Raw genomic sequence first — 12,995 nt, 5'->3', positions numbered from 1 at the left:
CTAATATTGTTATAAAAATAATAATATGGGGTTGGTGGTCACCGAATAATGCCTGGCGACGCTGGCATGCTCAAGGGTCAAATTTCACGGAGGCGGCCAACAACACGCCGCTAGACGATGAAAAATGAACACCAAGTCTGACTGAGTAAACATCGAGTCTTGACTGTGAGAAGAAGATTCCAGGAAGCGGAGCCAAACCCAAACAAACGCCCACAAAACCAACCTTCCCTTCATTCGTCTTCAACATCGTCTCCTTCTTCTTTCCCTCCCTTCTTCATCTTCTTCGCCTAAAAATTCTTGTTTGGGAAGCTCTGATCAGATCGGAAGATGGCGACGGGGGATTATAATGATGGTGATGTTGAGTTATCGGCAGAAGAGCTTTCTGAGCGATTGGAGAGGGCAGAGAGAGTGATTAGTCGGTGGGGAGAATTGCCGTCTTCTTCGGCGAAAGACGGCAATCACCTCCCTTGGAACGATTCCCCCGAAGAGATCGCTGAGTACTTCTCCGCAGTCGACGATCTCATCTCCATTTCCGACGACTTCCATGAACTGCCCACCGCGGAAGAATCCTCGGAAGAGTTGGCCGAGATGATAGAAAAAATCCGCCAATGGCGTCCCGAGGTCACGGAATCCCCCCAAGTCGCCGAGCTCCGCGACCGGGCCAAGAACCTCCTCAAGACAGCAAGAGATCGCCTCAAAGAAGAATTTCGCTTCATCTTGGTTCAGAATTCTGTTTCGGTTCCTCTTGTCTCAGAAACCCTAATCGAGCCCGCCCATAAACAAGAAGAAGAAGAGGAAGAAGAAGAAGAAAATTATGAGGATGAAAGTTCTGCCGAGGATTTCAAGGCTAATCTGGTAAACCCACAAGCCGTCCCTCGCCTCCTCAGCATCGCGAACAGATTTCACCGAGAATTGGGCTACTATCTCATCGACAATCTCTACGTCTCCGTCAGAAGCGAATTGCATGAGGAATGGTTAAACTCTTTGGGAATCGAGAAAATCGAAGACGTCGACAACACCCAGTTGACGAACTTGGACGAGAAGATGGCTACTCTTACTATCGCGTTCAATCTCCTCTGCAAGGTTCTCATCCCCGGCGAGTTCAAACTCGCCCCACAGATATTTCAACGCGATGCTTCGTATTTTTCGTGCTCGGTGATGGTCGCCGACGGCGTTTTGACGAGGCTGATGACCACGGTGAAGGCGGTCTTAATCAGCCGAGAAAGGGCTTCAATCGATGAACCCTTCTCCATTATCGACTTCGGCACAAGCGTAGGAAGCAACTTCACCATCGAAGTTCAAGAACTATTCGAGCGCGCGCTCTCGCAGGACCTCGAAAAATTCCAATACGAGATTGCGCTATCCGTGTGGAAGAGCTTGTCTCGATTCCAAGCAACAGTGCAAACGCAGACGAGCAGTGCAGACTATCACGCGCGCCATCAGCGCTACGTGATGAACTACCTGAAAAGACTCATGGATTACGAAGCCACGATCAGCGAGGTGATCGCGGGGTTCGAAGACGAACAAGAAGAAGAAGAAGAGCAGAACTCCGCCGGTAGGTCTCCGTTGGGCCGCCGCGTCGTCGCCGCTATCGCTCTTCTGGAATCCGACATCGAAGAGAAGTCGAAGCTGTTTTACGGAGAAGGTGAAGAAGGGTTGCGCTATCTTTTCTTTATGAACAGCATGAACTACGTCGTGGGCGAGGTGGAGGGCTCGGATCTTATCGCCGTGGTAGGAAAGGAGTGGGTTGAGAAATGCCGCCAGGAGATCGCCCTGCATGCCGAGAGCTATCTCCGAGCTTCTTGGAGCGGCGTTCTTGATTTTCTGGCGGAGGATGAGGGCAAATCTTCTGCTGTGGAGGAGAAATTGAAGGGCTTTAACCTCGCCTTTGAAGAGGTGCTGAGGGAGCAGTCGACGTTTGGCATTGAAGATGAGCAATTCCGGGAGAAGATCAAAAAATCCATAGCCGAGATGTTGATCAGGGCTTACTGTTCTTTCACTGCCAAGTTCGGTGAGGGCGTTGCGCCAAAGTATACGACCCAGGAGTTGGAGAAATGCTTGTCTGATTTGTTTCAAGGGTCTGCAGCTCTGAAGCTTGAAGCTTGAAAGAGAATTGAAGGAACACATTTAATCTTCTGGAATGGTGAAGAATCTGATCTTCTTTTCCTTCTTGGCATGAAAAAAACTCCGCAGAGCTGTTTTTTTTTAAAGCTCTTATCTTCCGTCCTTAATTATTCTTCAAAGAAAATATATTTGTGTCTTGCTATGCAATAAATAATACCAAAAGCAATAACGTGTATTTTCCCTTCTGGGTAGTTCCCTTTAAATAGCATGTCCTCCCTTTAGTAGGGTAGCCAGAGAAGTGTCTTGTTATCCAAACCTCATCCCTTCCTCTTCACTGAGTCTTGGTATCCCAATCCCTGGGTATCATTCTCCTCTTCATTGAGTCTTCAGGCAGCCCGTCCTCTCCCTTGACCTCTTCACCTGATCTGCATGGCCCCTCCCTTGACCATTCTAGTTCTCCTCTTCATCACTAGAACTCTCTTTGATCATTAAAATTACATAGAAGATGATATGTCCAGTAGGGAACATATCATAGATATCAGAGTCTTCTTCCACGATGAGTGCAGACGGCTAACAGGCAAAAGCCATCACCAATGCCATGGAGCATCACCTTGCTCTGCTTACAAGCAGATGCTAGCCCTGACTGCCACTGCTCCATCGTCGGCCCTAGGCTACGTGCTAGAGTACCTTGTGCTGACAAACTATAATGGGCCTTCGACAAGAGGGAAAGGGCTACTTGCCCCTTACATGGGCCCTGTCCACTTACTTTGTGGGATGCAGCAGCCTAGGCCCATTGAGCTCTTGATGAACCAAAAATGAGTTATGCCAACATACACATCGTAACGCCGTTTTGAGGTCATTTTATTGATATTATCTCCATCTTTATATGGGTCTTCATTTCATGCATTAAATAGGACATTTTTTTAAAATATTACTTTTTAAGGTAATCTCTACTTAATTTACAGGACCATTAATTCTAATTGAAACTATGTTTTAAATATTATTACATATAATCAGTTTAATCTTTCTCTCTAGTATGTTAGTTTCAGGGATGAAGTAAAATGTTTAATAAAAATAAGAACAAATAAAAGGTGGTTTTATGATGTACTAGAGGCAGCTACGCCAGGCAGGCACCACTGCTCAAGCCAGCAACAGGCACACGAGCACATGGAGCTCAAACCTTGCCACAGCAAGCGAGCAGGTGATGTCCAAGTAGCAGCGCCCCACATATACACAAACACAAACTAAGCCCAAGAAAGCCCAATAGGGAGCCCACAGAGTCCAAAGTGCAGAGGTAGCCCGCGCAATGGATTTTATTTTATTTATCTTCTTCTGATTAGAGTTATAAAGCTCTTATTTTTCTTACCTTTTGCAATATGGGATTATGTCTCATTGTTTTTTCAGCTCCGCACCGGCCCGGGTTGGCAAGTGATGAGATAGATTGTGGCCTAATGGACTGCGATCTTAAGAGAATTAGAAAGAAGAGATGACCGGGCTTTGAGCTGACCTGGCCCAAAGTGCGTGCCTTATCGGACTAAATTTAAGTTAGGCAATATAATCTCGGCCATTTGATCTTCTGAAAAAGATTGGAGAGCGAGATCTTCTTCGCTCTATTAATTTTTCTTTCTTTTTAAGGCTTCAGATTAGTCGTAGTCACTAATGAGAATCACATGGCCGCTTGACAGACAAATTCCGCAGGCAAACGCCGATGGGGAAAGATCACGAGGAAACTGACTTGGCAAATATGGGTGCACCGGATTAAGAAGGGTCCACAATTGTGATTTAATACAGCCGTTAGACTAGTTACCACGGAGATCGGACACCTAGGGCAGATCCATCCATCTCTGCCCCAAGCCATCGACATCGTCGGCTGGAAGGCAGTTTCTGGCCATGGATGACAGCCATAAGCCATCTGACGGCTCCTAGGGAACCCCATGGCTGGACCACTCCATCCTACGGCCACTGGAGACCCTCCTTGGGTCTTGAAAGGGGCTTAAAGGCCCCAGATTTGATATCTTCCAATCAAGATCCATCATGGTGGTGTGAGACCCTTACGGTGGCTGTGTGAGTAAGAGGAGTGTGACACCCATCTAACTGTTCTCAAAGCTCGTGAACATGCTAGAAGAGCTCCAGGATATTCAAAGCTTGCCAGCATGGAGAAGAGCGGCGGAGATGCACGCTGAAGTCGGGGGGGAATAGTGCCCCCATCCTCATGCACTTGAATTAGGGCGCCTATGTGATGTTCTGAAACTGTTATGGTAGAAATTTATACTTGAATCTTTGTTTGAATCTTAGTATTGATTGCAATCCCATCAAAAATCTGATTTTTTTAGTCTGATTCAATGTTTTGCATCTTTGAGATATTTTCACAAACATCTACTGGGCATCGAGGATTTTCACCAATTTATCATATTTTCTTCTTGATTTTACCTAATTAAAAAATCCTAAAAATTACTTATTGAATATATAAACCTATATAAATTGCAACCTATTATTATAAACTACCCCTAACCATATTAAATATAAATATTAACATCTTTATTTTTTTAATCCTATCTAAATTCTCTTAGCCTTTCCCTCTATATCTAATTAAATAAACTCATATAAAGTAGTTAATACCTTTACTTTTACCTATCTTTCTTACTCAAACTCTAAGTTATATATATATTCTTCTTCCTTTAATCTGTAACTCAATTGATAATCCCTTCTTTCTCCTAAGTATCATAACCTTGCCCCTTGTCTTCTTCGTTCTTTTTATTCTAAAATCTTATTAAAGGGAAATATTATTCACTATCTATTTAAATCTCAATATCTGTTATTATTCTATTCATATCCTATCTTACATCTAACTTACTATTAATTAAATAAATAGCCTTCCTATCTTCTGTAAAGAATATTCTATTATTGTTCTATCTATCTTCATAGTTTTATATAATTCTTCCACAAACTACATGAACATCATCATTAATTATAATAGCATTAATTCATTTCAAATATCCTTCTTTATTATCTATAATATTTATAGAAAGACATAAATAAATATCTTATAGTTTCTCTATCTTTCGCATGATATGTAGCTTGTCACCCCACAGGCTGGACACAACCTATCGATTACGTTAAATTTATCTATTTATTGATATAGTTAATTAATAAGGTTGGCTAATAATTATTATTGGGAAACTAAAGTTATTAACTAGAATGATACATGGGCCTAGATGATCACACACATAAGATCATAGGGGCATTGGTGAATATATTTTACTTGATGGATTTTTTTGAAAGATCTTAAGTGAAATGTAAATAGGGGAAGGGGCACTTATTTTAGGCACCCAGGCCAGCAAGAGTTTCTCCCCCTTTCTCTATTCTAAACATTCATCCACTCAACCAAGGAGATAGTCTTCATGGTGAGAAGATTTTCAAGTTATGTGGAGAAGAAGTGGAGATCCAAGATCAATGTGAGCGCATGAATACTTCTAGAGGTCGGACATGCGAACGGTTTCAGAACAATCAAAGTGAGCAAGTCAAGGGTGGAACAGGTTCCCCATAAGGTACATATGATGTATTGATTTCATTGATTTAATATGAATCAATTACAGGTTTCTTTGCATAGAAAAACTGTTTCCTATGTTTAAACTATGGCACTAGAACCCAACAACTACATCTTGTAGAGCAGAACTTTCCAGCCTTCCCACTGATGACATGATGGAGATAAAAATTGTCTCCTCCTACTTGGATGACAAAGCCTCTACCTGGTTCTGCTACATCAACGATTGCACTAACTTCCAAGACTTGGACGACTTCAAATGGCAGTTGAACTGCTGTTTCGGCCTCAAGCCTCGCTATGATTATCCTCACATCTTCGATCTACAGCAGATGGGCTATTAGCTCAACATGGACGACGACATAGCTATGAACGCCCTACATGTGCCCATTCATTTGGCTCTCTGCGCTGAAGCCAACTGCTCTCACCTTCTATCCACCATCGAGTTCATAGGTTGCACATTTGAAGCTGAAGCCACCTTAGCCGACTTAGGGGATCTAGGAGACCAACGACCAAAGTTTCAACCACCCCGAGCAATATGCCTCCAATTGACAGAAGATAAATTCTGCTAACACAAAGCCCCATGTATATGCTACCAGTGCAATCGACAATTCATTCCGGGCCACAACTGCCTCAAAGACTTGCACATCCTCATCATCATGTATCTGCCAAATGACCCAGAACTAGCCGAGAATGATCCCGTTGTCACGTCTGACAAGACCCTTCGTCCCACATGAGCTGTCTTGCTTATCCCAGCTTGCGGAGAAGCTGGACATTAAAGGGATTGTGAAAGTATTGATCAGATCCCTAATCCCCTCTTATGTCTTGTTAATTGGAGGCCTCGACCAATTCCTAACCCCTCCGCTAGGCCTCTCCCTTGACTAGGGTTCGCCCAACCAATATCCATCCGATATCTGATATCGGACAACCAATATCCGATATTCGGAAGAAAACTGGGACGGTGTCTGATATCGGATATTGGATATCGATCGATATTTGTCCTTTAGGTGTAGACAGATATCGATACCGGATATCGGGGGGGGTGAGGACGAAACGGGCATCGAATACCGGATATCGGATTTCGGATTTCGATATCCGGATATCGGAAAGAGTATCTGGATATCGATATCCGGTATCAACAATAAAAAATAAGCTTTTTATCACATTCCATGACTTATGAACATTAGCGTCGAATGGTTTTAATATATTGTCAATCTCAGTTAATATATAGAGTGCAAAAGTTTTATTTTCTTCCATTTGGAATAACAGGATTCGAAGTTTAATGTAAACTCAGAATCCCGTTATCCCACATGGAAGAAATTAGAAAATTTTCTTTGTATATATCAAATGAGTCTGACTATACATTAAATGGTAAAATAATATTTTAATCTATACTCGCTATATTTAAAGGCCCTTATATTTATTCATTATTTACAATTATATCACATCGTCCTACAAATAAAAATAAAAAGTTCTATTTTCTTCCATATGGGGTAAAGGGATTCGGAGTTTAACACCAAACCTGAATCCTGTAATCCCATATGGAAGAAATTAAAAATATTTGGCTGTATATATTAAACGAGATGTTTAATCAATCAAGCAGCTCTCTGATAACTCTCTTGCCACCGGTAATCCATTGTACCCGCTGAACATTAATCAGTTATAATATTTTGAAGTTTCCTTTTGATGTGGATATCCAAACCCGATATCCGATGTGGTCATCCTCCCCCCTGAGACGGATGACGACATCGAGACGAATATCAGTATCAGATATCGGCACTGTAGCAACTGATGTCCGGTATCCGGATATCGGAAATGATGGGTACCGGAAATTCCCTTTCCGGTATCCCATACAGCATCTGTCCCGATCCCGGCATCCGGCACCGTACTGGGACGGCACTGTATCATCCATATTGGGGCGGGCAAACTCTAATTTACCCACATTCAGTTGAAGGCCATTAAGATGATGCTGACAAGGAATATCATCTTTACCTAAATTAATGGCATGTGAACCAATATAATATGTGAAATGGGGGATTTAACATTTCTTGATGTACCCAATACTCGAACTAGTCATTTTATAATACTAAAGTGGGTATTAATAGTTTCCAGATGTCATGAAGTGTGTTTGAAGACTTACGGAGGATTGCCTTTATTTAATTTGAAATTGGATAGTGTTAACTAGTATTAATTTGAGAAGATTTTTGGAGTGGAAAATTTGCATTTCAACAATTAAAAAGCCGACCAATGAGCCTAATTTATATGTTGAAACAACATATGTTTTCCTCCAAAGATATTCCTCTCCAAAATCCAAAGATAAATCTCAGTAATTTCTTTTTTTCACCTAAAGAAAAAAAGAAGAGGGGCGACTAGTTATGAGATCTGCGAAATATCCGGCTCCTCAGGTCTTCTACAGCTCGTCCTGCCCCAGTCAAATGGAAAAACAAAGTCAGATTAATAAAACTCAGAAGAAACAAATAAACATATAAATCTCTCCAAATCACAATACATGAGAGCCAGAATCTCTCTCTCTCTCTCTCTCTCTCTCTCTCTCTATCTATCTATCAAGCTTAAACCTTTTTCACTAATTATCAATCTCTCTGAATATTTATTTCATCGCTCTGTTTTATATCATCTCTCTTTCTTCCAGATGGAATGAAGGAACGGGAGGAGGGCTTACATGCTTGGAGGTGTCATCGGACGTGGACTCCTTGTCATCATCATCCGCGTTGTTCTTGGCGGCCTCATCGGCATCATCTTTCTCATCCTGCAAGTGAATCCATATAAAAAAATAAGCAAGAGATAGAGATAGAGATAGATATATGTAGAGAGAGAGAGAGAGACTGACGTCGGACTCGTCGTCGGACTTGGAAACTTCCTCCTGAACAGAAAAAAAAGCATAAATTAAGGCACTGTATTAAGACAAAAGGCTGTGTTTCTGTCTTCTTTTCTTTCTTTACCTCTTCCTCTCTCTTCTTCTCCGCCTCGTCGAACGCCGCCTTCTCCGCCTGACCACACCAACACAACCAATTAGGCTTCCACAATCTAGAGAGAGAGTAAAGAAGGAGACGAAGAGAAATAGAGAGAGAGAGAGAGTACGTCTTTGAGTTTTCCCCAGGTTTCCTCGGCAGCCTTCAGAGCGTATTCTGGATCATCAGTGATCAGAATGTTGTCGAAGATGGTGCCAGATTTGACCTGGAGTCAGTAAAACAAGATTATTAGCCATGAAAATTAGTTTTTTTGTTTATTATTCTTTCTGAGCAAGTAACCGGGTTCTGCTTTTACCTGCCAAAGCTCGAAACCGACATACTGGAGGTTGTTGAAGACGTAGATCTCGGGGTCGTCCTTAAACTCCGGATTGTCGATCAAAGGCGCCTTCCACTTACCCTTGTACTCCGGGTTCTTAATTTTCTGCCACCAAATCAAGATTAAATATTAAAGTCAACTCTAGAAAAGTCAACATCTCCCTCCCTCTCTCTCTCTCTATCTCTGCTGACCTTCTGCTTCCAGGGTCCCTTGTACTCGGGGTTGGGGATCGTGGGTGGGGTCCACTCGCCATCCTCCTCGTCGTCCCAGTCCTCAGGCTGTCCAATGATGCACGATAATTATGATTAATTACTAAGTACATGTAAGCATAAACCACATCTTTTGCGCACGAATTGGTTCGTAACCGTTTTAAAGAGTAGTTTGTTAATAATAACGATGAACGAACTCCCGATAAGATGGATGGCAATAATCCCGACCATGACGATGATGATGATGAGTCTTAAATTTGTCAATTGTGAAAGAAAGAATGGATCGATCCTATGTGATGATTATCTAGTATAGGATCCATAAAGAGAACAAAAACTTAAGTAGACAACAGTTATGATGATGAGGATTGAAATTATCATTAAAGTTCTTTTTTTTTTCTGGGAAAGGAAACAAACTAAGACTCAAAAAATTCATGCCGGATGATGACCAATGATGATGATGATATTAACATGAAAGAATACCTTCTTGGCATCTGCATCGGGAATCTCCTTAGGGATGTCATCATAGCCCTGTCGGAATCAAAAAATAACAAAAAACATTATACTTCGAAATCTTAATTTCCAAAGAAGGAATACTGTTTTTTTCTTGTCTTTCTCTATTTGGTTACCTCAGGCTTCTTGTCCTCCGGATCCGGAATGTACTCCCGCTCATCCCAGTCTTCGGGCTGAGGAACCAGATTCGAGTGTTATAACACAATAAAAAATTAAAAAGAAATTGTCGTATTTGGGGATAAAGTAGAAAAAAAAGAACCTTCTTTGCCTCTGGGTCGTTGATCTGCTTGGGAGGGAGGATGGACCAATCAGAGTAGAGGCTGCCTGTCTGCTTCTCCTTGTTGTCGATGAGGATGGTGTAATTGGCATCGGGACGGATGATGAAGGTGCAGACGTGGGTGAGCTGGTCGGTCTCGCAGGGGACCTCCTTCTTGATCAAGTGATTCTTCCCATTTCGGGTAAGAATCGCATGAACCTTCTTCGTGCTGTAGCCGCAAATGTCCGGCCCAAACATGATGCTGGATTGAGAGGAGAGAGAGGTACATCAGACAGTTGGACGAAAAAAGATGGGGGAATCAAACCTATGCGTGACATTGAGTAATGAGGAGATATCAGATGGGAACACAAGAAAAGGCAAAAAAAAAGAAAGGATGAGTGATGGGATGAGAGAGATTAGACGTGGCTGGATATAAATTACAAAAAACGAGAGAGATCAGCAGTGACTGGATATAAATTACAAGGAACGAGAGAGATCAAAAAAGGGCAATCCATAAAAGGCAAAAATAATCAACATTTGTGGATATGAATTGGGAGAAAAAAAGATCAGATCATAGAAACAAAAGAGCAGAAGAATTAACATAAGCGTAATTTGAGCTGGAAATGGAGAGGGCAATCGAATGGGTAGGTAAAAAAAGACAGTAGAATTAACATAAGCCTGGGTATTATTATGAAGGAGAACGAGAGCTAAGGTATGTGCGAAAAAAAGTTGATTAAATTTGACATAAAAGGAGGGAGAAAGAGAGAGATCAGATGCGAACACAAGACGATCCAGTTAATCATAGATGTGGATCTGAGATGAGAAGAGAGGGAGAGATCAAGTGGGCAAGCGAGAAAATCCAGTAAAAACAACAAAAACGTGTAAAATCAGACAGAAAAAGGCATATAAATAGATACAAGTCTAAACAAGAGTGGGGAGTGAGAGAAATCAGACAGCCACACATGGAAAAGCCAGTAAAATCAAGATCAACATAAGTGATGATCTGCAAGTAGTAGATGGGAAATACCTGTAATCGGTATCACCGCTGAACTTTTTCTGATCAACGTCGCCGCTTAGCAGCTTTACGTACCCACCACCACAGTCGAGCTTCTGCTCGTGCTTGACAGTGTATTGGAGGACCAAAGTCTTTCCCTTGTTGCTAAACTCAGGGAACTTGGCAGAGATGGCAAAGAACCTGTAGTCCGGAGTAGTTTGAATGCCTACCCGTGCAAAAAAAAATTAGTCATAAGATTCATTTCCAAATTAGAAACAGGGACCTGAAAAATGTGGAATGGGTTATAGACTTGGTGGAAAAGAAGTGGAACAAAAATCTGCACCTTTGTCATTGGGATCGCCACTCCATTTCCCAGCAGTGTGTACCCACTCTCCAGCTGTGTTGTCCTCTTTCTTCCAATCAGACTTCACCCACCGGCTTTCCCATCCATCTGAGAAATCATAATAAACTTGGTTTCTGAGATCTAACAGTCAGGAAACATTGATCAATTGCATAAAAAATGTTAATTCTTCGGAAGCCAATTTGAAAGTCGTATTTCTCCTTCGAGCATCATAAAAATAAGTTGCGGACGATTATAATCAATAACCGGCAAAATGAGTAAAGACTCCGGTAATGGATTCTGAAGATTGGGTTTAAGCTATTATAGGCAAAACTCGACTGTTAGATGGAGATCAAATATTACTTCAAAGGGCGGCAGACCAATTAGAGGACGAGGACATGATGAAACCAACACGATCGCGCATAAATGCCATTTCTGCTCGAAATTCCAACAAACACTTGACACACACAAATGCCAAATCCGCGAAGATCAACCGAGCGGATGAATGAGACCGAGAGCATCCAAAACAGCAACGAGTACATCGATAACGATCAATACATAATCAGATGAAACAATACAGACTCAACATTCAGCTAGACGATTCGAAGAAGCAAAGCACTGGATACAAGGCAAACGAAATTGACGAAACACTTTCAACAGAAAATAAACCTAAGAAAAAATACAGATCTGATAAAATATTAACAGCTACGATGACAAATCGGACTACAACACCTAAACCTATCCTGAAAAAGAAAAAAAACACAGATTACCGTCGAAGCGCTCCTCAGAGTAGAAAGATCGCGCATCACAGATTCCGTCGAAGCTCGACATTCCAACAGACGATTAACACTCATAAATGTCAAATACATAAAAATTAACCGATCACGTCGGACTCCATACTCGCTACGACAACTCGCACCGCGATACCGATCAAAAAAATAATCAGATAAAACAATACCGACTCGACATCCAGCTAGATGACGCGAACAAGCAAATCACCGGATCCAACGGCAAACCACATTGAAGAAACACTTAAAACAAAAGTACACCTAAAAAGAAAGTACAGATCTGATAAAAAACGAATAGCTGCGAGACGGACAGGACTGACATTATCAGGAACAACAATTTACACGATCCTGAGAAAAAAACACAAGAGTAGATTACCGTCGAAGCGCTCCTCGAAGTAAACTTCGGCGGAGACGAGCGAGATCAAAGCGATGGCCAGAAGCGCGCCGCCACAGCTGAGGAGTCGACGTCCCCTCGCCATCCTCCAGATCGCAGTACCTCTCGCCAGATGCGTGAGGAATTCACTCCAGATAGGTTTTATAGCCCAGCGTTAATCTGCGCCGCAAGAACAGCCATGTTATACCGTTTCCCCCAGCTGGAAGAAAATACGATAGCATCGGCTTCGGGACGCGATAAGCCTCCTTTGTTAAGCCGCAGTCACAGCATAAGCTCGATCCGGATAGTATTCGGAAATCGACAATTTTGCAACTTGTTATGACGAAAATACACCTGCAGGGACGTTCTATTTTTTTGAAGCGCATCGCGGTTTTTAAATTTGACCGGGGGTATTTTGGACATATTCCCTGACTCATCTCCTCATTTTTACTGGTCCGGAAGGAGGCAGGTGGGAGGCCTCAGTCCACGTGTCGGCCAGGGATTGGACGATCGAACGTCACTGGAAATAAATCGTACGTGGCCGAATACACGTTAAACGTGCCCGAATTATTTCATTTTTTCTTCAATTTTCTCAAAATAATCCCGACTCAATT

The 12,995-nt window shown here is 42.1% G+C and overlaps 2 protein-coding genes and 1 long non-coding RNA gene across 3 annotated transcripts; 2 read left to right on the top strand and 1 right to left on the bottom strand.

Annotated features, from left to right (window-relative positions):
* The first annotated feature begins 235 nt into the window (after positions 1 to 235).
* On the top strand, positions 236 to 2,309 carry LOC144700717 (exocyst complex component EXO70B1-like). Its single transcript, XM_078572191.1, has one exon. It carries the CDS (start codon positions 328 to 330, stop codon positions 2,104 to 2,106), a length of 1,779 nt encoding a protein of 592 aa, XP_078428317.1. The 5' UTR covers positions 236 to 327; the 3' UTR covers positions 2,107 to 2,309.
* A 1,059-nt stretch (positions 2,310 to 3,368) lies between these two features.
* LOC144700719 (uncharacterized) lies at positions 3,369 to 4,358 on the top strand. Its single transcript, XR_013580827.1, has 2 exons — positions 3,369 to 3,581; positions 3,750 to 4,358. It is a non-coding gene; the product is annotated as an uncharacterized LOC144700719 (long non-coding RNA).
* Positions 4,359 to 7,828: 3,470 nt separating this feature from the next.
* On the bottom strand, positions 7,829 to 12,544 carry LOC144700718 (calreticulin-like). Its single transcript, XM_078572193.1, has 13 exons — positions 12,385 to 12,544; positions 11,224 to 11,331; positions 10,914 to 11,106; positions 9,890 to 10,148; positions 9,747 to 9,803; positions 9,601 to 9,648; positions 9,103 to 9,189; positions 8,891 to 9,016; positions 8,705 to 8,800; positions 8,566 to 8,613; positions 8,454 to 8,486; positions 8,286 to 8,372; positions 7,829 to 8,027 (listed from the first exon to the last, which is right to left on the bottom strand). The coding sequence occupies exons 1-13, from the start codon at positions 12,485 to 12,487 to the stop codon at positions 8,016 to 8,018; spliced, it is 1,257 nt and encodes a 418-aa protein (XP_078428319.1). The 5' UTR covers positions 12,488 to 12,544; the 3' UTR covers positions 7,829 to 8,015.
* Between the last annotated feature and the right edge of the window lie 451 nt (positions 12,545 to 12,995).

The sequence above is a fragment of the Wolffia australiana genome, chromosome 3, assembly GCF_029677425.1.
Source record: "Wolffia australiana isolate 7733 chromosome 3, ASM2967742v1".
In the NCBI taxonomy this organism is placed as follows: Eukaryota; Viridiplantae; Streptophyta; class Magnoliopsida; order Alismatales; family Araceae; genus Wolffia; species Wolffia australiana.
This window is presented reverse-complemented; position numbering and strand designations above follow the sequence as displayed.

Coding starts and splice junctions, on each gene's coding strand:
- LOC144700718 (XM_078572193.1), bottom strand. CDS start 12,487: ATGGCGAGGGGACGTCGACTCCTCAGCTGTGGCGGCGCGCTTCTGGCC. Junction 8,801..8,890: donor TCGGTTTCGAGCTTTGGCAG/GTAAAAGCAGAA, acceptor TACTGACTCCAG/GTCAAATCTGGCACCATCTT. Junction 8,614..8,704: donor CCTGGGGAAAACTCAAAGAC/GTACTCTCTCTC, acceptor TGGTGTGGTCAG/GCGGAGAAGGCGGCGTTCGA.
- LOC144700717 (XM_078572191.1), top strand. CDS start 328: ATGGCGACGGGGGATTATAATGATGGTGATGTTGAGTTATCGGCAGAA.